We start from the raw sequence: 26771 nt of genomic DNA, 5'->3' as shown, positions 1-26771 counted from the left end.
ATCTGTTTCTTACAAGTATGTATTTCTCTTTGTCCCCCTCAAATTTATAGAAAATATTTTGGAGCATTAGCTTCTGTGTAAGAAAACAGCATTTAGATTGAGCTTTTACATTATCCTCAATAAGCTGAAGTGTTTTATTTACATATCTTTTGTGTGGACATACAGTAGATCTGTATGTATAGTCAGGCTACTTAAATCACTATTATGACTTCCTAAAAAATGTATGTCAGTATCATCTAAAATCAAAAATATCTATCATTACAAAAAGAAAGAGGATAACCCTTGGTTAAGCATGTTGGAGTCATTCATTTCATTTTTGACTAATAGAAGAACTGTAATTCTGATCAGTGTCAATCTATGGAGTTCCTAAAGCTCCAGCTGTGCACCAGATCCTGAAAAAGTCTGTAAAGGTTAACATGCACATGAGACTGCATGCAAAATAATTTCTCATAAATTGTAGAAACTTTATTGTGTATAAGTGATAGTTTCATGTCACAACAGAAACTTAAATACATTCTGCTTTGAAAAAAAGGATCACACTCATAGGGCTGACAAAATGTTGAAAAAAATCATCTCTGATTAATTTCAATTTCTTTAGTTAATTGTGATTAATCACATCCTTTTGATTGCATTGTAAAATTTGACTACTTTGTATTTAAAACTGTTTTGCGTCATCTTGGATTTTTTAGCACCTTGAACTAGGGGTTACTGACTTCCTGTTTGGATACAGACCTGCTTTCAAAGAAAAAAGGATCTTGTTATGGATTGAAAAGGAAATAGAAGGACAGTGAAAAGGTAAATGTTGAATAACACAAGGAGCGGGGGATTTTTGCCTTGTCCACTGAGCTATATGAGATTTTTAAAGTGAAATGGAGCAGAGGACTTGCTTAACCAAAAAGAGAATACATCTTGTGGACAATTGCTATTTTAGGAAATTGGTGCTCTAATAGTGGGCCTTAATTAATTATAACTAATACAATTAATCCTGACATCCCTAAACTCCAAACAAATCTCTTCAATGTAGCCCTATGAGTTTGGGTTGAAATGTCTGCATGCTGCCACTGCCAAGAATAAAAATACTTAAAAGATATTTCAGAGTTATGACTCTTCAGTTCTTGGTTATGACTCTTCAGTTCTTATTAAAGTTTTTTGACTGCCCATGTCTCCTTAGGGGCTTTGCAACATGCATATGATGTCAGATGTTGAGAAAATAATTCACTTTCTCTTATAGCTTTCACATCACATCATACACTTATTGAATCACCCTGGCAGGTAAGAAAGGCTTCCTATGACATGAGCTTCAGAGACGTTTTAGCCTTAGGTGCCACTTGTGTGTTTCAAACATTTTTTTTTTTCAAACCAGTTTTTTGTTCAATTGGATGTGCTAAAAACATGCAAACAAAATCATGTTGTACTGCTACAGAATCCTATCTGAGAAAGACAACCCATAGAGGAGACCAAAAATATTACTTGTCCTGAGGTGACTACACTATATGGTCAGAAGTATTTAGCCTCTCCTGTTAATTATTGAATTCACTGGCATTAATGTAAGCACAAGAACTGTGCAGCAGGAGCTTCATAGAATCAGTTTTCATGGCCTAGCAGCTGCATGCAAGTCTCACATTACCAAGTTCAACACCAACATCAGATTGAGTGGAGTAAAGCACACCGACACTGGACTGTGGAGCAGAGGAAACATATTCTGTGGAGTGACAAATCATGTGTCACTGTTCGGCAGTCAGATGGGTGAGTCTGAGATGAGTTTGGTGGGGAAGAACTTGACTGGCCCTGACATTGACTGGCCCTGGGATGAACTGGAACAGAGATTGCAAGCCAGGCCTTCTTGTCCATCATCAGTGCCTGACCTCATAAATGCTTTAGAGAATGAATGGGCACAAATTCCCAAAAAAACACTACAAAATCTTGTGGAAAGCCCTCCAAGAAGAGTGGAATCTGTCATAGCCTCAAAAGAGGGGCTTACTCCTTGTTAAAGTACATGTATTTGAAAACAATGTCATTACAGTACCTGTTGGAGTAATGGTCAAACGGGCAAATACTATTGACCATATAGTGTATTTACTTGTGCAAAACATCACTGCTTTTAAAGTAGCCCAAGGACACTTAAGTGAAGTGACAGCTGACAGTGGACCTGATACTACTTTAAGTAGCCAACTGTTAGCCAACTGCTAATTTCAAGAGTACCTGGATGCAGCCGAGGACCTCCACTTCACACCGGAAGTAAGAAAATCGCCACCGTATCTCGTCTTTTAATACCGGAAGTCACTTGAACTGAACGTCTTCTTCATTGTTTCTCTTAATAGAGGCAAGTTCATCACATAAGGAAACACAAGTAGATGAAAAATACGCAAGTTATCGGCTAAACAAGCACAGCGATAACATTACATTTATTTTAATTTTAATGAATCGATTTATGATCCAAGTAATTTACATTATCATTTACAGTACATTGACAAGGAGCATTGTATTATCCATAAGCCTGTCTGAATGTTTAACTGTTTTTTGAATGACTCGACCGAGTCAGAACAACAGATTGACATGGGCAGAGAGTTCCAGAGTTTTGGTGCGAAGGCCTCAAAAGCTCGGTCACCACGTGTTTTAAAATGTGTCTTTGGAATAGTCAGCAGGTTGAGAGAGTTGGATCTCAGTGAATGGGTTGGCAGGTACAGGTGAATGAGTTCTGTTTAAGTATTCAGGGTCCTGACCGTGAAGTGCTGTAAAAGTGAAGGTTAGAATTTTAAATCTAATCCTGTAAGCAATGGGAAGCCAGTAGAGATTTTAGAATGGGAGCGATGTGAGACCGTTTGTTTGACCTGGTGAGTACACGAGCAGCAGCATTTGAACTGACTATAACCGGTTCATGGCGGACATACTGAGTGAGGTGAAGAGGCTGTTACAATAATCAACACAGGATGAGATGAGTGTGTGACTGATCATTTCAAGTTCAGTCAGTGTAACAAATGCTCTGAGTTTGCTGATGTTTCTTAAATGATAGAAGCAAGATCTTGTTAGCTGCTCTGTATGAAGGTCATATCACTGAGCACAGACATGCAACAAGAGACTGGCTGCCTGACCAGACACCAACGTAGCCGCCAGTTGCCAGAGGCAAGCCACTACGTCATTCAATACAGTAGACAACAATGTGCACATTTTCAGAATGACATTTGCGTCCGGCCAGCCAGCCAATCTCCCGTTGCATATTATGTCTGTGCAAAGTGATACTTGAATTTGGAGCATACATCTATTTATTAAAATTAATCTTATGTAATCGCTGTGCTTGCTGGTCTGAAAACTTGCATATTTTTCATCTACTTGTATTTCCTCATGTGGGGGACTTTCCTCTATTAATATGGCGGCGATGCATGAAGAAAACACTGAAGAAGATGTTCAGTTTAAGTGACTACCGATATTAGAAGACGAGATATGGCGGCGCTTGTCATACTTCCGGTATGAAGTGGAGGTCCTTGGCTGCATCCAGGTCCCTCTTACTAATTTGCACTAAGCTATGTTATAATAATGATGAATGTCTTTCACTTCCAGATGGCGGCATTAGTGACCCAGTCACATCTACAATACATATGTAATTTATTTATATGTATAAATCAGTCTTATAGGTCACCCTGTCCATCAGTCAGTGGGTTCCAACAATTTTGTCAACAATAGTGTCAAAAATATGCTGATTAAGCACATTCATTGTTGAATTATTTATAAAATACAGCATTTTTTTTAATTCCTTGAAGAGTGATGAGTTTTGAGATAGGAGGTTTTGGCTCGATGCTGGAGAAATCAAAATTTAAAAAGCCTGTGCTACAGTTACACGGTGTTTTGAACGTGTTGACTCAAAGTCTTTCTTTGAACCTGTTATGCTGACATGTAAAGCATAATGGAAGTGTTTTCTTAAACACTGTTCATGATTGCTTTGGTTTTTGGTGGAGGTGCCCACAGTGTATCTGGGACACCGAGTTTCTGGTGACGCCCCTGGGTGTGACCGCGGCGTCATCACTACAGTTGATTGGTGGTTTGCGGCTGCGTCGGTCCGCATGGCAACCGCGATCTGTGTATCAGAAGGAAAGCAGGGGGACCTTTTCTAGAGAGACGCTGCTCAGGACTTTGACATAAAATCACCTCTTTTGTCCTCTTCTTCGTTGACACTTTGACGTTTGGCGGACTGGAGCGGCTTTAACGCGGCGTGTTGTTGGCGCAGACAGGTGAGGAGTTGGCTCTGGTTCACGGTGGCGTGTTAGCTTGTAACACCGGTGTTTAGTGTAATTGCGCGGTACCTTACACAGTAGAGGGGAAACGATGTAAATATTACTCATAGCTTCTGTGTATCTGCATGTCACTCCGCCCTTCGGCTGTTGTGCTCTTGGTGTGCTGTCTCACACTGAAGTAAACAAGGTGAGTCTTTGCGCAGATAAAGTGCTGAGGCTGTCAGGTTTGGGCCGCAGACCTGCTGATCCAGGACCGGAGCTGGACGGATGGAGGGAACAGAGCAGGGCGGTGTCACCCGCTGCTCTGCCTCCAGTACAGACACCCAGGGGCATCAGTGCTCCCTCAGCCCGTCGCTGCTTAAGCATACAGAGGGAGAGAGGATCATGCAAAATGAAAGAACCCCATGTCTTGTTATGAAAGGATGTGATGCTGCTATGGTTAACTGTTTACAGTCCGGATAGAAGAACTGTATTCTGTACCTCTAATTTTGTTGTTGTGACTGAAATCTTATTGTGATATTTATGTAAAGTTATAATCCTCCTAAATCCCTATAAAATGATGCTGCTCAAAACCAAAAGTGTTTACATTTAACTGCATCAAATGTGGTGAGCAAAAGGCATTTGCACTTTAAGTCGTTGTTTTGAACAGCTGGACACCCTATAAAAAGGATGGGTAACTTTGGTTACAACTAGGGCTACATGCATTTTATTCCCACTGTCAAAGGGCTAAATTGTAAAAATATTAGGAAATTCTGACATCAATTTATTATTTGACAAAGGAACAAATTAATAGCTCTCATCAAAATAAAGCATACTATATATAATACTATATATTTAAACTCAAATGCACATTTAAATGATTACTTTAATGCGTCAAAACCTTTTTGATAGTGCACTTCCTTTTTATTTTCAATTTTTAAATGTATTTTAAAATACGTTATGAAATAGTTTTTTTAAAGACAGTTAAAACAAAAACAAACAAGAAAGAAAATAACCAAAAACCAAAGATTATAATTAAGATACCTCCTTTTTGATCATTTTTTATGGCATATGTTTATCATGTCTTCTTCACATTGGGCCACAATGAGTGAGGATGGTGATCACATTTGGCCCCCAGTTTTCCAGTTGCCAACACCTGCTCTAGAAGTTGAAATTAGTCCAGAATGTAAAGCATTTGGCAAAAAAAAAGGTTTGCATTATCTGTCACTGTAAACATCAGTAATGTTTCTCTTAGCTGTATCCCAGCCCTCCTCTAATATAGCTGCTGTAAAAAGTATTCACCCCCTTGGAAGTTTTGACCCTTTAATTGATTTTATAAATCAATCATGGTCGGTATAATTATTATTATTATAATTTATTTATTTTTTATTTTTTATTTTTTGGCATTTCAAACATTTTAAAGACAACAAGATTAATGTTCTGGAGTGTCGGGATGTGCAAGCCTGATTGAGACCTATCCACACAGACTCAGTGCTGTGATTGCAGCCGAAGGTGCATCTACTAAATACTGACTTCAGGGGGTGAATATTTTTGCAGTCACTTGTTTTATATTACATATTTTTATTTTACTTGACATAACTTTGTAAATCTATCTTCAATTTGAAGGATTTTTGTGATTTTTTTTTGTCAAAAAAGCCAAATTATTTTGACCATGATTGATTTATAAAATTAACAAAAAGGGTAAAACTTCCAAGGGCTGAATACTTTTTGTAGTCACTGTTTAGTCTAAAGATATTAAAATAGTTTTACTAGTAGAGATGACAACAAGAGAGCTCTGGCTGGGGAAACAAAATGTTTCAATGTTATTGATTTGTTAAATCAATCATGGTTGATATAATTTTGCTTTTTTGACAAAAAATACAGAACACCTCTTTATTGTCAAAGTGAAAACAGTTTTCTACAAAGTATTGTTGATGGAATAAAAATATGCAAGGTAAAAAAGTGATTGCAAAAATACCCCCCACCCCCCTTTAAAGTTACTGACCTAATTCAACAATTTAACAGAGGTCAAGCCAATTAGTGGTAGTAGTCTCTCAATAAGTGAAATGGGGATCATCTGAGTGCAGTGGATGTGTCTCAGGTGATTGTAGTACAAAGACACTGTGTCTTGAAGGCCCAGTCACTGGTTAATTAGTATTCCTGGCTACCTCACAAACTCAGTGAGCGTGCAAGAAGAAGACTAGTAAGAAAGGCCAACAAGACACCTATGACTACTCTGAGGGAGTTACAAGCTTCAGCAGCTGAGATGGGAGAGACTCTGCATGCAGCAGCTGTTGTTGACGCTATGTTTGCAGGACACCACAAACGCACATCACCACAAACACACCATCCCCACTGTGAGGCACGGTGGTGGCAGCATCATGCTGTGGGGATGCTTCTTGGCAGCTGGCTCTGGAAGGCTTGTGAAGGTAGAGGGTAAAATGAATGCACAGAATATAGGAAAATGCTGCAGGAAAATCATATTCAGTCTGTAAAAGAACTATGGCTTTGGAGAACTTTTATTTTTCAGCAAGACAGTGATCCGGAGCATACAGTGAAAGCTACACAGAAATGGTTTAAAGACAACAAGATTAATGTTCTTGTGGCCGAGTCAAAACACATATAGAGAGGGATGCTGTATATTTTGTCAATATTAACATTGGCTAAAATAGATATGTAAATATTGACAGATCAGATAGCAGAAATCAAAACTTTGAATCACTGAGTGACTCTGTTGTGCACAGAGAACATATTGTTATTTACAAGTTGTGATCCATCTGATAAATAGGATTGAAACCAGCTTAATACTGTTCCTTTAATTCCAATTAAGTGTTCTTGTGTAACAGGATGTGATGATCAATTGTGTGAAATGCAGCGTTAAGATCCAGCAGGACAAGTATAAAGAGAAGTCCTCTGTCTAAGCCTGTAGGAAAGCTCGGGTAACTTTCAGGAGCCTCAGTGCTGTGGAGAGAGATTTTTAATACCAGCATGATTTTTGGAATTCAATTTATCAATTAAAATTAGCTTCAGGGTGTAAGAGCAGAGGCAGGAAGACTTTTGTCTACAATATGAATGTATGAACGTTACTCTTTTTGGGTGCCGCATTATCAACAACATGTCTTCTATCTCCTCTGTGTTTCAGCCAGCTGAAAGAGGTCACAACACATCTGTAACCATGACAGCAGAGGAGACAATCAGCATCAAGGAGGCAGAGGTGATCAAGGTCATCCTGGACTTTCTGAACTCTAGGAAGCTGCACATCAGCATGCTGGCTTTAGAGAAGGAAAGTGGTGTAATCAATGGACTCTACTCTGATGATATGCTGTTCCTCAGGTATGACTACTGCAGAGTGTAGTGTCATAAATTAGAAAAGATATGGCCTTCCGATATACAGGAACTTGTAGTGCTGTTGTTTGTTATGGGATTGTTACAATATCCAGGACAGGCAGGTTTTATGTCAGACTGAGAGGGTTTCAGTGTCTTTAAAATTGTTCATTTGCTGCTTTAAACAGGCAACTCATTCTGGATGGCCAGTGGGAGGAGGTGATGCAGTTTATTCAACCTCTAGAAGGAATGGAGAAGTTTGACAAGAAAAGGTGAGAGAAACATTGTGTGCAGGATAATCTCACCTGATAAAATCATAATAATTTAAAAGTCCTATTGCTTCTGGCCAAAGCTTTCATTTCAAGGACAGGTTGTATGACTGGCTTTTTAAGAATTACATTTTGCGGCAGTATGCAGTGAATAGACGGCTTAACTGAAATTCAGCTTTTTTGATTATTTTCTTTAATTGAGCACACTGATTTTAGTTGTTTGTCATCATAAGAAGTGTTTTATGTGGCTCAATCATGTTCTCTGAATTTGGGGCTGAGTTGGACCTGCCAGTAAAGCAAGAGACTGGTAGCCTTGGGAACCAAATTAGGTCAACTCCCAGCACTCTAGTGGCATGATCATGTCATGTTACTGACAGCCTTTCTGTCCTACCTACCACCAACCACTTATCATAACCCCATGGATATGTCATATAAAGTTGATTATTCATGTGCATTAAAGATTATTCCTTAAACTTAAATTTGTGTATTTTTTAGGTTCCGCTACATTGTTCTGAAACAGAAGTTCCTGGAAGCTCTGTGTGTAAATAATGCCATGTCTGCTGCTGAAGATCCCCAAAATGTACGTAAATGGAGAAAGAACACTACAGCTCCTATATAAATCATTCATCACCTTTGATGATTTACCCTTTTATTGATTTATTAGATCACTCATGGTCAGTATATATTGGCTTTTTTGACAATTTATTATTTCAGAAGTCTCACAGTCAGGGAAATGGGGATCACCTGAGTGACGTGAATATGTCTTAAGTGGTTGTAGTACGAAGACACCTGTGTCTGGACGGTCCAGTCACTAGTTAATCAGTATTCCTGGCTACCATTACACCATAAAGACAAAAGAGCACTCCAAGCAACTCAGAGAAAAGGTTATTGAAAAGTATAAGTCAAAGAAGAGCCGCTGCTAAGGAAAACTCGTGCTAAATCTTGACTAGAGTTCACCAGTAGTCATGTGGGAGAATCCATGGTCAGGTGGAAGACAGTTCTTAGGTCTGATGAGACCAGAATGGTGCTTTGTGGCCATCAGACAAGACCCTCTGTTAGCCAGACACCTAACACTCCACATCACCACAAACACACTGTCCCCATTGTGAAGCACAGTGGTGGCAGCATCATGCTGTGGGGATGCTTCTTGGCAGCTGGCCCTGGAAGGCTTGTAAAGGTAGAGGGCAAAATGAAATCAGAAAATCCTGGAGGAAAATCTTATTAAGTTTGTAGAAGAACTTTGGCTTTGGAGAACTTTTATTTGACCCTGACTGATTTATAAAATTAATAAAAGATTTTAGACAGGGGTGTCAAACTCAATCACAGCAGGGGCTGGATTCTGGATTCAGGTCTAACCTGAAGGCCTAACAGGGTCACCTTTTTAACCATAAACTGTCAACCGCATTTCACCAGTAATAAAACATGAAATACAAGACTTAGCACTGATGATAAATGATTTTGACATTTAAAAAGTTAAAAAGATAAGTTTAAAGGCTCACAATCTTAGAAAAGTAAATTTATTAGTTCAAAAAGGGCAAAACATGAAATTGCAATTGAAAAATGATGTTTTTTAAAGGCAAATATATTAGAAAGAAAGTCAAAATCATGAGTTTAAAAGGTCAAAATATAAAATAAAATTTGTAATCATGAAATTAAAAATCAAAATATGATTCAAATTTTAAATTGTGAGTCTTAAAGGTCAAACTATGGGACAATGAAGTCAAAGTTTGAAATTGAAAATATGAGATAAAATACAAAACAAGTGGTTAAGATCTGAATTAAAAATCTGAATGATTATTTTTAAAGCTCAAATTATTATATGAGAAGCCCAAATTACGAGTTGAAATGCTCGAAGTACGAATTAAAAAGTAAAAATCCAAAGTTTGAGTTCTAATGGTGAGAATGCAAAATTGAAAATATGAAATTTTAAGACAAATTAATTTATTTTCCCACATTCCTAACTTCTTATCTAAACATTTTTACTCATTACTTTTTCAGATTTTATGACTTAACAGGGATATCTTAAATCATCAAGGATATGTTTACATTTTTATACTTGAGGAAATCTGCAGACCTCATACTGATGGGCCAGTTATCCTATACAGAAATAGGAGATCATCCTGCGGGCCAGATTCAATCAATCCACGGGCTGGATTTGGCCCTCGGGCCTTGAGTTTGACACGCCTTGAGTCTGAGCACTGAAATAGTTTTACTAGAAGAGATGAGAACAAGGGGGCTCTAGCTGGGAAAACACAATGTTAAAATGACACTGGGATTCTGTAAAAATACAACCTCACACTAAGAAAACCATCTTAACAGCTGCTCACTCACTTACCCTCTGTTAATTATCAGCTGGAGCTCACCATGCAAGAAGCAGTGAAATGCCTCAACAGTCTGGAGGAGTTCTGCCCATCCAAAGAGGACTACAGTAAGCTTTGCCTCCTCCTCACCCTGCCGCGCCTCACCCACCACGCAGAGTTTAAAGACTGGAACCCGAGCACGGCACGTGTCCATTGCTTCGAGGAGGCCTGTGCTATGGTGGCTGAGTTTATCCCTGCGGACAGGAAGCTGAGTGAGGCAGGCTTCAGGGCGAGCGGGAATCGTCTTTTCCAGCTGCTCATCAAAGGGATCCTTTATGAATGCTGTGTCGAGTTCTGTCAGGTACACTCAGGATAAAATTCTTACTAGGAAATTTCAGTGGCTGTTACATGGTGTCACTGTTTCTCTAAATCTGAAGACATTCATTTATAGGTGGACCCTATAAATGAACCCTGTCATATTTCATCTGATTTGATTAATCTTATGTGATCTAAAATTACACAGTATTAAATTTGAACCCAAAAGAGATCAATGATGGTTAAAAATAATAGCAAATGTGGAACTGCATTTTCCCAAAAACCTTAAAGTTCTCATCACATTTCACGATTTGATCCTGTCTCCTCTTGTTTGTAGAGTAAGGCAACAGGTGAGGAGATCACAGAGGGCGAGGTCTTGCTTGGTGTGGATTTACTCTGTGGAAATGGCTGTGATGAGCTGGACTTGTCACTGCTGTCCTGGCTGCAGAACCTCTCTCCGGGTGCCTTCTCCTGCGCCTTCGAGCAAAAGACCCTCAACATCCACGTCGACCGTCTGGTGAAGCCAAGCAAAGCCGGCCATGCCGACCTCCTCACTCCTTTGATCAACCGTCTGTCCCCCTGCCCTGCCTCACCCTTCCGCCAGAGGCCTCATTCAGCCGACACCTACATGTCCAGATCTTTAAACCCAGCTTTGGATGGTCTGTCTCATGGCCTTGCATCCCAAGAAAAGAGAGGCATGGATGCAAATGTTAAGTCTGCCCTCAGTCGGAGCCTGGTGGAGAATAATGTGCATCAAGAGGATGATTCACCTGAAAGGTAAGGGTCGTGGGTGATCACACAGGGATGTTAGGGTTGTAAAGGCTTGGTATGTCAGAGGTTTGGTACTCAACTGTCCAGATGTCTGCAGCTGTGCACAGTACATGTCAAACATCATCATCCCTGTCCTCACAGGAATATACAGTTGAAACCAGAAGTTTACATACACTATATAAAAAGGCACATAAACTTTTTTTCTCACCGTCTAACATTAAATCAGATTAAACTTTTCCTGTTTTTGGTCAATTAGGATTACCAAAATTATTTCTATTTGCTAAATGCCAGAATAATGAGACAGATAATTTTTTGACAATTTTTTTATTATTTTCTTGAGAGTCAGAAGTTTACATACATTTCATTAGTATTTGGTAGCATTGCCTTTAAACTGTATGACTTGGGTCAAACGTTTTGGATATGCTTCCACAAGCTTCTCACAATAGTTTGCAGGAATTTTGGCCCCTTCCTCCTGGCAGAACTGGTGTAACTGAGCCAAGTTTGTAGGCCGCCTTGCTCGCACATGCCTTCTCAGCTCTGCCCATAAATTTTCAATGGGATTGAGATCAGGGCTTTGTGATGGCCACTCCAAAACATTGACTTTGTTATCCTTAAGCCAATTTGTAACCAGTTTGGCAGTATGCTTAGGGTCATTGTCCATTTGGAAAACTCATTTGCGCCCAAGCTTTAACATCCTGGCTGATGTCTTAAGATGTTGCTTCAGTATTTCCACATAATGTTCCTTCCTCATGATGCCATCTATTTTGTGAAGTGCACCAGTCCCTCCTGCAGCAAAACAACCCCACAACATGATGCTGCCACCCCCACGTTTCACAGTTGGGATGGTGTTCTCAGGCTTGCAAGCTTCCCCCTTTTTTCTCCAAATGTAACGATGGTCATTATGGCCAAAAAGTTCTATTTTAGTTTCGTCAGACCACAGAACATGTCTCCAGAAATTAAGGTCTTTGTCCCTGTGTGCATTTGCAAACTGTAATCTGGCTTTTTTATGTTTCTTTTGGAGTAATGGCTTCTTCCTGGGAGAGTGGCCTTTCAGCCCATGTTGGTACAGGACTGGTTTGACTGTTGATAATGACACACTCTTACCAGCTTCAGCCAGCATCTTCACAAGGTCTTTTGCTTTTTTTTCTTGGGTTGAGATGCACTTTTCGGACCAAAGCACGTTCATCTCTGGGACACAGAACCCGTCTCCTTCCTGAGCGGTATGATGGCTGGACATTCCCATGGTGTTTATACTTGAGTATAATTGTTTGAACAGATGAACGTGGCACCTTCAGGCATCTGGAAATTGCACCCAAGGATGAACCAGACTTGTGCAAGTCCACAATTCTCTTCCTGATATCTTGGCCGATTTCTTTTGATTTTCCCATGATGTTACACAAAGAAGCAGTGTTTCAAATAAAATACATCCACAGGTGTGCCTCTAATTAACTCAAATGTTGTCAATAAACCTATCAGAGGCTTCCAAAGACATGACATCATCATCTGGGCTTTCCCAGATTGTTTAAAGGCATAGTAATCTTAGTGTATGTAAACTTCTGACTTTGAAGAAAGTCATAAAAAATGTCTAAAAAAAATCCTTTTCTCATTATTCTGGCATTTAGCAAATAGAAATAATTTTGGTAATCCTAACTGACCAAAAACAGGAAAGTTTAATCTGATTTAATGTTAGACGGTGAGAAAAAAAAAAAGTTTATGTGCCTTTTTATATAGTGTATGTAAACTTCTGGTTTCAACATTATATTTGAGTTTGTGACTGGAATAAATCTGTGCAGCAAAATGTTTTAGCCTTTTGCAGATATTCTGCCAAATATTCAAACTGACAGCAGAGATCCAAATCTTTATTTTAACCAAACTTATAATTATAATATGATTAAATAAATTATTTGTACAGCAATTTAAAAAAAAGGGTTTACAAAGTGCCTTGACATTTGCAAAAGGAAACACAAGACCAAAGCAACAAAACCCAACAAAAAACTAGGATAACAGAACAATATCATCAGGATCCAAACAGCCCAAGAACCTAAACAAAAATGGCTAAGATAACAATCCAACAGCTTCACAGGACTTCAAGACCCAGATGTCATGAGACAGCAAGCAAACTGAGACATCTTAGGACATCTCTAGAGCTCAGACATCATAAGATACTATGCAGCTAAGACTTCACAGACCTCATCAGAATGCAGACATCATATTACTTAGAATTATTTAACCAGGAAAGCGCCATTGAGATTAAGAATCTCCTTGACAAGAGTTTCCTGGCCAAGAAAGGCCACAGAAACACTACAAACAACCAACTCCTGAGTCATAGATCAGAAAGTCATTAGTCAAAACATCTACAACCTTATCCATCTTCCTCCAATTCCTTTAATCTATTTAAAAAAATTTTGAAGTGACCAGCTCCCCAAGACATTTTCCTGCAGAAGATTCCAGGCTGCAGGAGCAGCATACCTGAAACTCTGTCTCAAGACAGACATTGGGCACAGATCGCAAAATTAAATCTTTTAACTGAGTCACCGAATGAAGACTGTAGCTTTCAGAACTTTTCTTAATTAAGTAATAAAGTCGCACAAGTTTAATGGAAACAGGTTTAGTAAAGCCTTATGAATGAGGATATGCCAATTATTTTGTCTGATTCATGCCTTATCTCCTTGGGGAGGTCATTCAAGAGTTAAGGGACTCTGATGGAAATGCTCAGTCACCTTTGATTTTAAGCCTCGACTTTCTAGCTTCTGAAATTTGGTCTAAATACCAGTCAGAAAAAAATGTATTTAAATGTATTTAGTTAATCTGCAATTTTGCCAATGGCTGTTTTAATTTTAAATAGCTGAACCATGCATCAGTCCGTGCTGCATTTCAAGCCTTTTCTTATCAAATCCATTTAGAGATTTGGGAAAATTAATTAAACTTGGGTGCTGTCAACTTACAGCTGCACATATTTAGATAAAGACAAAAGTATGGTATATACCTAAATTTCAACACTTGAGAATGTAATGAATGTGATATAGAATAGACAATTTCCTGTATTAATAGCTTTCAGTTAGATATTTGTTTCCAAACTTTAACCATCAGCATGTGCTTGTCCAAGCTGCAGTATGACAATCCAATGGTAGATCAAGTTGTACGACAGTCTGTGGCTCTATTAATCCCATTAACCCTGATTTAACAGAGACATAGTGCTCTTCTTTCAGAGCTTCAGAAAGTATATCTAACTGCAGCACAGTGCTGATTGATGCAATATAATTTTAAGCCTTGGACTAATGATGTGTTATTAAAAATCCCAGTACTTAGTCTACATTTAGGCTGTAAATTAAATATCCCTGGGCACCAATACTTTAGCCTGAAATGGGCTGAAGATCAGATTTTAATGCTTTAATCTTATGTAATAGGGGCCATCTTGGAATAGCTGCTACCTCTTTGGTTAATGTCTGTCAAAGACCTCAGTAAACCCACACTCTGTCTCTCAGAGTCTGATCAGGCAGTTTCTTCACTTTGGACAGACCCCAGAGAGCAAAAAAGTGGCTAAAAATACCCTTTTAATCCCAAATTGCCTGTAAATCTGCATGATAGAACCTTAAAGAAACTGTATTTAAAATTTTGGTGTTCTCGATCAAATGTGCCTTTTCATACAGATATGCAGAGCAGCATGAGCAAAATAGAATCAGCTGATCGTCAAAAACAAATTCAACCCAGGTACTGATGGTGAAGTGTATGTTATTGAAACAGCTAGTCCTATAATCTGTTGATAAGGAGACCATAACTAGAAACTGGCTGCATCCTGATCCCTTCACAATAGAGGAGGAGGAGGAGGATCAATAGATACTAAACTATTATGGGGTTACTCAAGACACAGGCATGTGGATAAGGACTGATATAATGCATGCATATTGTTCATTGTGTATTCTGCTTTCTGTACCTTATATTTATTTATGCTCTTTAATCTTCCGAAGTGAAAAGTAGAAAACATGGACCTGTCCCTGCAAATAATTGTTCCTACTCATCTCCCTTCTCATCCCTCTATAGACTGCTTATAGTATCAAGTAAAAAAAGCAAAAAGGGGGAATCACAGTGATATCTGGGAAAAATGGATAAATTCAAAAACATTTTATTCAATGCAAACATCACTCACCAATGCCCCTTTTGCTCTCTGTAACTACACAGCTATTTGTCTAAAAAAATAAAAAATAGCTGAAACCAATGTTACAAAAGATGTGTTGAATGCTTTGGTTGAATGATAAATTTTTCAACCCTTAGAAATTGTTGGAATAGGGGCTCTTGAGTAGATAAACGACAACACAACTGTAAACTGAATACTGGCCATATTGTTAATGAAAACAGGTTTGCTGTGGCGCCACCTGCTGGATAAAAGTGATTTGCACAGCTGGTACAAAATGAGAAGTTAATTTATAACCAGAGGTTTCACAGCTGAAAGTCAAAGTTAATCATCATGATCATGTATTCTCATAGTTAGCTATAAAACTTTTACATGTTTGGGGTGTATGAAGTATTCAGATATATAAAAAATGCTGGAAGAAGCACTTCCAGAACTCAAAAATACTAGTTTAGATGCTCTTAGGATCAGGATTCATGTAGTCATAGAAACAACCTAAGGCATTCCCTTTTAAAAGAGCTGAGTATCCTTCATTTTCATAGCACGTCAATATAGGCCTTAAAACAAACTTCAAGGAATTTTGGCATCAAACCTTTATAAGGAAGTCGAATCCTTTTTATCTAGAGCTGCATTTATATTGGTGCAGTGCCAAGAGGAAGTTTTCACTTGGGCATGGCGGAAGCACTGCTGGGTCTTTCTAGTGTCACATATGACACACATGTAGTGTTACATACTATTCATATAACTCTTCACAGGTGTGCCAGCCACTGCTGACAGTGGCCCTGATAAAGACCTGAGTAGGGTTCAACATGTCTAGGGTTCAACTGTTTTAAAATGTATTGAGCAATGTAAAATGAAGGAATTTTAATTCATACAAAACTGAGCATGCCTTGGATTGCTTTTTCGAAGTACAGTTGCAGTTTTAATTTTTTTATTACAAATTTTTGACTCATGCAACACCCTTTGCAACATGAACTGCACATACAGTGCTTAACAAATTTATTAGACCACCTGTAATATTTGTCTCAGAGACCATCCAGCATCATGAAGTGCTTCAATGCGGACTCTTTCATTTTCAGTGAGCTCTCCACATTTTACCATTTTGAACAGGAACGAGGTATTTCAAACTGAAATCACTTTTTTATACCCAAATTTGAGCCAGCTCACTGGGCTTCTCTGAGAAGTCAGAAATGAATCAAGCATAACATTCAACCACTAAAACTCATTTTTCTGTTCAGGAATGCAAGTAAATAACTATAATTTGACATATTAAACAAGAAATAATAATGTGCTTTACTTTTTTTCATTTTTTTGTATATTAATAAATTTGAAAATTCGTGGATAACAATAATAATTATATTTTAGCATTAAAAGTATCATTTGGCTTAAAGAGCTTCTACATATTGGTGTATTTTGGTAATTACCAATGCTGTTAATTTAGGGCAGCTGTGGCATAAACCTTGCTTTGGATGGTGGTCTAATAAATTTGTTATTTTGTATACACTAAATGGAAAATAGTATTTGGCCACACCTGTTTATCATTGAATACAGGTGTTTCAATCATACCTGTTTTTTACCAAAAAAAATGTTGGATTCATATTCATAATTTTCTGTCTTCAGGAAGCAGCGTCATGGTCAGGAGGGGCACAACACCACACGCACCCCTTTGACTCCTGGAAAAGATGGAGGACCCCCCTGCAGCACAGAAACAAATGAGGTAAAGAGAAGTTAAGTTTTTGGGCATTCCTTTTGTTTTACAAGATTATAGACAGATTGGAGAATCTCAACCTAAGGTTGCTTGAACTGAACTGGTTTTATGACTTCAACAAAGGTTATAAAAAGAAAAACATCCACACTTGTCCGTCTGGTCACTTGAGTCAAAGTCAGAACAAGATTTTTAGTCCATCTCTCTTTCACAGTCGTCATCCCCATTTTATGAGATTTAGAACAGATTCCCCATGAACCTCTGAGCCACATCATTTCCACACCTCACCTGCCTCATAAATCCTCCCCTAATTCTGCACCTCACCTGTCTGAGGGGCACCAGCACCCTCCTGCCCCCTGTCTGAGTGAGGAGGGCAGAGGTCAGGGACACTGGAGGCAGATAATCTGGTTTGATGTGCGGTCACACCCAATATGGCCTGCTGCTTCCATCATCGCTCATCTTTATGCATCCCAGGTCCCATCTAGAGGAGCGGAGAAGCTTGAGATTGGATTGTGTGTGTATCTTAGTGTGTGCGTTAGTACGTGTGTATACTGTAGAGCCGCTGGATATGATGAGGTCCTTGAAAACTTTTTTATGGGACGAATGATGGAGGACGAGGCCTTGAGAGATGAAGAGTTGTCAGTGGTGGCTCTTGGGAGAGAGTTTGTCTATTATAATGTGATATGTGTGTGCTTTTGCATGTGTGCGTGCTCTGCCAAGTGTTGACTAGAATAATGAAAAGCAATAATAAATATTCTGTCATTCAGGTCACAGGGCCTGCTCATGGAGAAGAAATCCTGTCAGGATAAGGCTCCAAAGTTCAGGGTTTGCCAAACCAAGCCTTTCACACTTGTTTGTTTTTCTCATGTATGTGTGTTTGTTGCAGCGTCTTGACTCCACAGAGCACATCCAGGAGTATTACAGGCAGCGTCTCCGTGTGCAGCAGCATCTGGAGCAGAAGCAGCAGCAGAGGCAGCTTTACCAGCAGATGCTGCTGGAGGGAGGAGTGAAGCCCCTGGATGGTACCCAAAACAACCTCACTGAGACCTTCCTGAACAGGTGAGCAACAGAGCTGAAACCAGAAAAAAAAAAAATACTGGTTCTATTGGATAAAAACAAACTACCTTTTAATACCTATCCATACACTCAGAGAAGAGGAGAGAATCAGTCTAGAAACATTTTATATCATTTTTTATCACTTTAAGGTCCTGGATCTTGATGCAATAAGAAAGATATGATAATAATGAAAATAGTAGTATGTGCAGATGAGGACAAAATGATTAGCCTCCCCTGTGAAAAGTTCAGTTTTTCCCAAGTACTTTCCAATTACTGTTAAAGAGCAAGGATTTTTAACACAGCTTTTCCAAACATCCTAGTGCAACGATGTGCTTTGACTTGGTAATACTCAAAGCTTGTAAAATCAAGTTAAAAGTGTTATCTTCCAATTCACAGTTAAAAAAGCTTCAGTGAGGGTTTGAGCTGTTGCATGAGTAAGCATCATGACAAAAACAAAATAAAACAGTTTAGACTTGAGTAAAAGAATTATTGAAGCTCGCAAAGCAGGAGAAGGATATACAAATTTATTACAGCATTTCCAAGTGTCAAGAGCTGCAGGGAGAGGTATCATCAAGAAATTCAAAGAGAGCCACACAGTACAGAACAAGTCTGGCAGAGGTAGGAAGCCAAAGATTTCAATGAATCTGGAAATAAAACTAGTGATAGATGTGTCTAAAGACCCCAGAACAACTGCCAATACACTAGTAAATGACTTAGTAAAGTAAGGAAATGTCTTAGAGAAAACAATCACTAGAGCCCTGCACAGGAATGGATTGAGAGGTCTACACACCAAGAAAAACTCCCCTTGTATAGAAGAGACACTTTCAAGCCAGAATGAAATATGTGAAGGACAACCTGGAGACATATTCTGCATACTGGAGGCATGTCCTTGGTTCAGATGGACCAAACTACAGCTCTTTGGCCATAGAGATGTAGTTTATATTCTGAGAAAGAAGGGAGAGGCGGATAACTCAAAGAACACCGTCCTCACAATGAAACATGGCGGCAGGAGTATTATGGTGTGGGGATGCTTCAGTGTATCTGGAAGTGGGAATCTTGTAAAGGTAGAAGGAATCGTGAAGAAAGAAGGATAGGAGAAGATTTTGAAAGAAAACTTCAAGCACTCAGCAGCAAAACTGGGTCTGCATTGTCATGTTGTTTTCTCAACAACCCAAAACATACATGGCTCCTGGTGAAGAACTGCCTTCAAAAGACCAAGGTGAATGTTATTGACTGGCCTGACCAAAGCCCTGACTTAAATCTCATTGGAAATCAGTGGGATGAACTGAAGACAAAGGTCCATGCCAGAAGACCATCAAAGAGCTGGAAGAGCTTGAGAGATTTGCCAAAAAAGAATAAGCTAGGATTCCTCAAGAGACATGTCTGTGGCTTGCTGAGGAATTTAAGCGGCAGACATGGATTTAAAGCTCTGTCTTAAGTTTGGAGGAGCGGAGTCAGACAGCACTCACATATGGTCAGTTTTGGTTCAACCAAGCAGTTGTGACGGTCTCTTTTGAGAAATCAAGATAACTTGTCACAGCTCACTTATAATAGACGGTCCCAAACAGCACTTCATTTAGTACTAGTTTGGCTTTTTAAATATTTATTTAATACAAAAGGTGAAAGAAAGGAAATTGGCTTTCTTACAGGAGCCAGCTCCTGTTGTTCATACTAAAGGGCCGTCTTGTAGAACCAGCTTGCACTTGAATGGCACATCATTACTTGGTCGCTTACCCCATAAGGGTCATTTTCTTGATAGTATATCACAGCTTAAATTAAAAACATACTTATGATAAAACAATGTTAAAAAGCTGTCATAAGCTGCTAGCCTCTTGGCTCAGTGCAAAACCCTTCTGGACTCTTGTGGCTAGATGTGTAGTAGGAGGTCTGTGGGACTGAGTAATATGTGACATTATTCACCTCCATACCAGGCAAATCAGTTAACCTGTGTGAAAAATCACAGTTCTGTAAAGTGTAGGGATCAGACCCAGTGTTTGTACATTTTTTCTGTTAACTGCAGCGTACAGGTCCATTTAGAGCTTTAACATGCAGACTTTCCTCCACTGCCATTGATTCCTAACCAGTGTTCTTCCCCTCCTGTTCCCCTTCTGACTTTTTATGTGTCATTGCAATCGTGTGACTGCAAACGACCCATACTTAATTCCCCAAATCTCAGGTATTGGATGGAAAAGTCTTTTTTAATGGAGAGGATGTCCATTTCTAAGAATTAAAGGAGGGCATTGCCAGAAATGGGAGGAATAGATCACATTTGTTTCAGAGGATGAGGATGCTATTTTGGGGACTCCTCTTGGACAATTGTGGACTTCTGACTTCTGATATATCCTGACTTCTCTTAAGCTGATCTGACGCCTGAAGTAAATTGTGTCTCAGCTGTATAATTTCTATCCTCTTTGCCTCTGTTTTTGTCCTTTATAGAACTGAAAGAGTTATAATATTTGAATAATAAATTTCTGTTCAGATCCATTCAGAAGTTGGAGGAGATGAATGTGGGCATCGACCACAGAGGAGACGAGGTGATGTCTCATCTGGGCCAGCAGAGAAACGGGCTGCCAGGGAACACCAGCACCTCTAGTCCCAGAGCCACCAACAACCGGCACACCCCAGACACTGGACCGCCAAGGGACAAGCCAGGTGGATGGGTCAGCAGCACACCGTTAAAGACTGGAAGTCATGGTTTATCCTCCCTCAGTGAATCCCCGGTTCCAGCAAGTAAAAGGTAACGGCCAGCCTGGATTCAAAATTTTTAACTAGTTTTAGGGCCAAAATTTGTATGGTCTCATAGTTTTTTTTTCCTTGTTAGAATCATACTTGAGCATTTGTGTCTAAAGCAGCTATTGTGCATTTTAATTTTGCAGTGCAGAGAGGATCAGAGGGTCCTGTCCAACAGTCCAAGGTGATGCTGGCAGCACTGGGACACGAAACTTACAAGAGGTAAGGCAAACTGCCAACAAACGGTTTTAGTTCTAAATTAATATTATATTCATGGATATTTCATTGCTCCTCTTTGGTCCTGAAATATCTGGTATGAAATTTATTTAACCTGCTTTCTTGCGATATTCAAATGGAGTTCATAGCTTGACCTGTTTCTTTTGTTTTTGTTTTTTTTTAAATCTCCACAGCTCGGAAAGTCCAAAACACAGTTTGTCAAAGTGAGCCAACTTGAGGACACACAGGCAGTGCGTGCAGTGGCTTTTCATCCTGCCGGAGCACTTTATGCTGTTGGCTCCAACTCCAAAACCCTGAGAGTCTGCGCCTACCCAGAGACACTGACTCCCAGGTAGAAACTCAGCAGAACCCCCATACATAAACTATAAGATGGTTTTGATATTTTTTATGTGTTCCTTTTTTAAAGCATTTCTGACAAAAAATAGAACTTTTTTAAATGTTCTCTCAAAATAATAACCTTCTACAACTAATGGTGTCCTGCATATTTTCTCATCTCTATTTTTTGCTGGCTTATTTAGTGGTTCTGGTGCTCTAAAGCAGCCGGTTGTGCGGTTCAGGAGGAACAAACACCACAAGGGTTCAATCTACTGTGTGGCCTGGAGCCACTGTGGACAGCTGCTGGCTACAGGCTCCAACGATAAATATGTCAAAGTCCTGCCTTTCAATGCAGACAGTTGGAATGCTACAGGTACTGTTTTATGTTCTTTCATGTGTGTGTTAAAATTGTCTTTAAGCAACTCCACTTAAACATAACAAATACATGTTTGACTACAAACCTAATAAGGGTAAAATTTCTGCTGCCTGGTCAATGTGATTCTGTAAAACTTTGTTAATATCAGCACAAATAACAGAGAGCAGAGAGTTCATCTTTATCCTTATATTGAAGTAGTGAATGTGCACCTCTGTTTCAGGCCCAGACCTGGAGTTCAGCATGCATGATGGTACCATCAGGGACCTGGCTTTTATGGAGGGCCCTGAGAGTGGAGGATCCATCTTGATCAGTGCGGGAGCTGGAGACTGTAACATCTACACAACAGACTGTCAGAGAGGACAGGGCCTTCATGCCCTGAGCGGACACACTGGTAACTTTTTCTGTGTTTCCATCAAGCGGTCTGGTTTAGCTTTGTTCGGTGCTGCAATTAATTATTTGCATTCCCACTGTCAAACGATGGGAAAATAATTGATCAGTACCATCCTACTGTTTTAGCACCCTTATGTTGGGGTACTTAGTGTACCTATTCAACCCAAAGGAGTGGGGCTACACTATCTGCAAAACCTGCAACTTTTTGCACTGAGCTGAACATCTTTTCTCCTTTATTTAATCTCAGATGTGCTTTTAAAGGAAATGGTGAAATACATTTTAGCAAAGAAACCTTGTAGGGTGCTGGTTAGACCAAAAATGGCTAAACTCAATACAAGTTGTGACATGTTGTGATCTGTCATTTGCAAAGAGCTCCTTGTAAGGCGTGATGACAGGGGCTGGCTTCTGTTTAAGAGACGGTTTACTTTTTTCCATTTTTGTTGGTGTTTAATAGATGCAACAAAAGCCAAATGGTATCAAATGAAAAGCTACTGGAGGGCCTTAAACTGAGCGTAGCAAACTCAGCCTCTACAAGCGAGACTGAACCATAGCAGACTGCTTGGTGGATATGAACCATCTACAAGTATTTCTATCAATTTATTTGAGACAGCTCTTCCTTTGCAATTCTGTTTGGAAATTCTGAGGTTCTGAAAACCAGTTTGCTGACATAATAGATAATTATAATGATCTATGATGAAACTATGGTTTATGCAATTTTTTATAAATATTTTTTAAGGAACTAACACGGCAATTTTTTTTAGTAAATGAAAGACCAATGAGTTATGTGGAGAGCAATACTCAGATAAACTAGAAAAGCACTCAGAGATTGCAGACCTCCGCCATTACCCCTATCTCCCAGTAATACAGAATCCTTTAAAAACGGTGATCTGGATCATTCCCAAAATCTACTCAGTTCTTCCTTATGCTATTTCTGACATTTCATCAAAATCCGTCCGCAACTTTTTGAGTTATTTTGCTAACAAACAAACTAACTAACTGAAAAATTAACAAACCCTCCCAAACACATAACCTCCTTGGTGGAGGTAACAATGTGGTGAACAGATTAAAAAGAGTGAAGTTATCATATGTTAATGTTTTGTTTGAACAGGTCACATTCTGACTCTGTACACATGGGGAGGATGGATGATTGCGTCTGGATCCCAGGACAAGACGGTTCGGTTCTGGGACCTGCGAGTGCCCAGCTGTGTGCGGGTGGTGGGCACAACTCTGCATGGCTCTGGTGAGTCACATAAAAAATCTTATTAGAGAAGATTTTATCAGTGTATGAAATTGTTATGTACAGTGAGTATGGTGTCAAAGTCCTCAAAAAAAAATTAGAAAAAAAAAAAAATTAGAAAATTTCAAGAATTTTTCTGGCTGAACGCCAACAGCCAGGTTTTTCACCTAGATTCTTCCTACTAGCCTCCTAGTATATTTTCTGTCTGAAGTAGGGGTGAGTTGAAGCATGAAGTCAGTAGGATGTTTTCAGAAAAAATTCACCATGTGCATAGATTATATAGCACTTTACCAGAACGAGCTCAATGCACGTTAAAAAACTGCTTCATTATGTTTTCTGTTTGCCAGTATCTCTTCTCCGCCCTTGATATTGTGATTGTGTTGAACTCAGTCTTGCTCTGACATAAAGGCAAAAAAATCTCATTTATGCATCTTAAAGTGGACTCTGTTGCTTCATCCATTAGTCATTGTTTACATTGCCACCTTCCTTTTTTCTTTCATTTTTGCATATTTGTCACACTTAAATGCTTACGATCATCAAATAGTTTTTGATATTAGACAAAGATAACCTCAGTAAATACAAAATGCAGATTTTAAATGATGATTTTATTTATAAAGGAGGAAAAGTCAACCAACCTACCTGGCCCTGTGTAAAAAAGTTGTGAAAATTTGCCCCCTAAAGCATAATAACTGATTGTTACAACCTTGATGGCAACAACTGCAAGCAAGTGTGTTAACTGGCAATGAGTCTTTCACATGGCTGTGGAGGAATTTCTGCCCACTCTGGAGGGTTTTTGAGCATGCATGGCCTGTTTAAGGTCATGCCACTGCATCTCAATCAGATTTAAATCTTTAAATCTCAGACTATTACACTACCATCACAATGTTTGACTGTTGGCATGATGTTTTCTTTTTTATGAAAATGCTGTATTAGTTTAATTCCAGATGTAATGTGACGCACACCTTTCAAAAAGTTCAACTTTTGTCTTGTCAGTCCAAAGAATATTTATATATAATACTTTTTCCACATTCTCATGTTTTGTTTTTTTTTTTTCTGTGAAACCTTAGTCAAAATCAAAAAACTAATTGCAGGCGGGCAGAAAGCTGCAGCCAGTCACTGCAAATGTTCCACGTTTCTGCCTCATACAGGAAGTGCAGTTGCTTCGGTGGCGGTGGATCCCAGTGGGCGCTTGCTGGCCACAGGTCAGGAGGACAGCACCTGCATGTTGTATGACATCAAAGGAGGTCGCATAGTTCAGACGTACCGTCCACACGGCAGCGACATTCGCTCAGTGCGCTTCTCGCCCGGAGCACATCATCTACTCACCGGCTCCTACGACAACAAAATCATCATCAGTGACCTTCAAGGTAGCAGCTCTACAAAAACAGACAAACATTCTGCATGTGGGGTTTTTAAGACAAATTCTTTGTGCACAAATAGTTTTGAAATAAAGACGTTAAAATGTGATTACCTCTTTACCAGCTCCAAAAATAATCTCAGGTTAAATATGAAATGCCTCTTTATATAAGCCAGTCAGTGCTGTTAGTGTCTGGCCTTTATCTCTCTGTTTGCTACTGCTGTCTGACATTTTTTTTTTTCATAATTTGACCTCAGGTGACCTCACAAAGCCCCTCCCTCAGACTGTGGCAGGCGAGCACTGGGATAAGGTGATCCAGTGCAGATGGCACCCTCATGACCGGACCTTCCTCTCCTCATCTGCAGACCGAACTGTGGTCCTTTGGGCACCGGGTCCCTGAGATATTCACTCTGTAAACACGTCGACAGCAGCAGCAGAAGGCACAAGAACAAAGCCACTGCTGGGGTGTTTGTGTGCAGACGTGAATCCATTCAGTGAGCTGTTTGTGTGCTGCTCAGAGTTAACTGTGTGTGACTTTTCTTTGTGTATTAGGGGGAGATCACAGTCACTCTAAAGTTGTGCATTTGTGAGAGTGTGTTTCCATACTACTGTGTATGTCTTTTGTTAATTTGCCTAAGCAAGTGCAGCTCTCTGAAAGTAAGTGCACGTTTTTGGCTTTGCGGTTTATTTAAGTTGAGCAAAATGCCATAAAAATGACAAAAGATGTTTGATGTAAATCCTCAGTGTTCACTTTCATGTGGTAATCGGTGTGTGTGTTTTTATGTGTATGTGTTCACCTAAAACCTTTTTGGCTTTTTAAAGCAGAGCAAAGATGAACAAAGATGTGGTAACAATAGAAATGACCAATATTGCCTGTATTGACAAGCATGAGTGAGTTCACAAAAAGCACACCCTTTAGTATATTTTTTTTCTCACACATGCAAGACTACATTTTAGTCAACATTATTTCAGAACATGGGGGTCACTTTTGAAGTAGCAACATAAAGTACTGCTATTTCCATAGGAGAGGTGAGCTGGTTTCTTTGTTATGCATATCATAATGTGCCTTTTTGTAACATTTGTAGAGCTATTTGGATGCTTGGATTTACAGAGAGATTTATTTATTTATTTTCAGCTTTATTTTGGTAATTTCTCATATGCCTAGCCATTTAAAATGTTTGTAATGTCACTGTTGTACAGAAAACGATCGTCCTAAAGGGACTGTACACACTTGTATAAACAAAGTTGTCCCCTGTGATGGATGTTGAAAACACTTGCATATGTTCATGATTGGAATTCCAGTCATTTTTTTTTTGGAACAATTGTTGTTTAGCGTTCTAGGAGAAAGCTATGGGAATGTGTTCACATTGGAGCTAAAGTTTTAAAAACTGGGTTTGTAGCATTTTGCGCATTTCATCTGTAAATACTCTGAGCTCACTGGTGCAGCTGAATTAAAAGGAAATGAATTGTGGTGAAAGTTCAATCTATATTTCATCAAGCAGGAGCTGTTTAGGATTGACAGTGCCCCCTGAAGTGCACCACTTATCCAACTATAGATGTAAAGCAGGGACTCACCAGCTCTGGGAATTTTCAGGATGTAGAGTAAACTCGGGAAATGAGGCACTTTAAGGTAAACGCTGTTGGATTGCACAATGTGAAATGACAAATCAGAGCACATCCCTATCCTTTAATGATTTTATCTTTTGTGCACCTATGCAGAAACCTGGTGGTTGTAATGTAGAGGAGAGAGTGAATGTTAGATTGTTGTATTCCTAATTTTTTTAACATCATCTGCCACTCACAATGCCATATTACTGTCATTTGAAAGTGGTGTTATTTTTTAAATGTCTGTGTAATTATTGAACTGCCATGAGGTCAATGTGGTTCAAACTGTGAAAAAAGTCACTGGTTATTACCATGTTATTCTTGCTTATGAATAAAGATTTGTTCAAGTTACAACTTTAAAAAGTTTGTGAGCTGATGGAATAAAGATGCGAAGTGTCATCACTCTCATCTCTAATGTAAGTCATTTTGTGTTAGAATGCACAAATA

At 39.2% G+C, this 26771-nt stretch overlaps 1 protein-coding gene across 1 annotated transcript; it reads left to right on the top strand.

Moving 5' to 3' along the window:
* The first annotated feature begins 4069 nt into the window (after positions 1–4069).
* On the top strand, positions 4070–26587 carry LOC121512332 (WD repeat-containing protein 47-like). Its single transcript, XM_041791552.1, has 16 exons — positions 4070–4226; positions 7351–7541; positions 7721–7804; positions 8297–8381; positions 10154–10462; positions 10754–11193; positions 16937–17033; positions 17908–18080; positions 20557–20814; positions 20954–21029; positions 21218–21375; positions 21563–21732; positions 21956–22126; positions 23234–23365; positions 24511–24729; positions 24977–26587. The coding sequence occupies exons 2-16, from the start codon at positions 7384–7386 to the stop codon at positions 25117–25119; spliced, it is 2673 nt and encodes an 890-aa protein (XP_041647486.1). The 5' UTR covers positions 4070–4226; positions 7351–7383; the 3' UTR covers positions 25120–26587.
* Positions 26588–26771: the final 184 nt, after the last annotated feature.

This window comes from Cheilinus undulatus, linkage group 7, assembly GCF_018320785.1.
Source record: "Cheilinus undulatus linkage group 7, ASM1832078v1, whole genome shotgun sequence".
Classification (NCBI taxonomy): Eukaryota; Metazoa; Chordata; class Actinopteri; order Labriformes; family Labridae; genus Cheilinus; species Cheilinus undulatus.
Note: the sequence above shows the minus strand (reverse complement) of the source record. Positions and strands in the feature narration are given on the sequence as shown.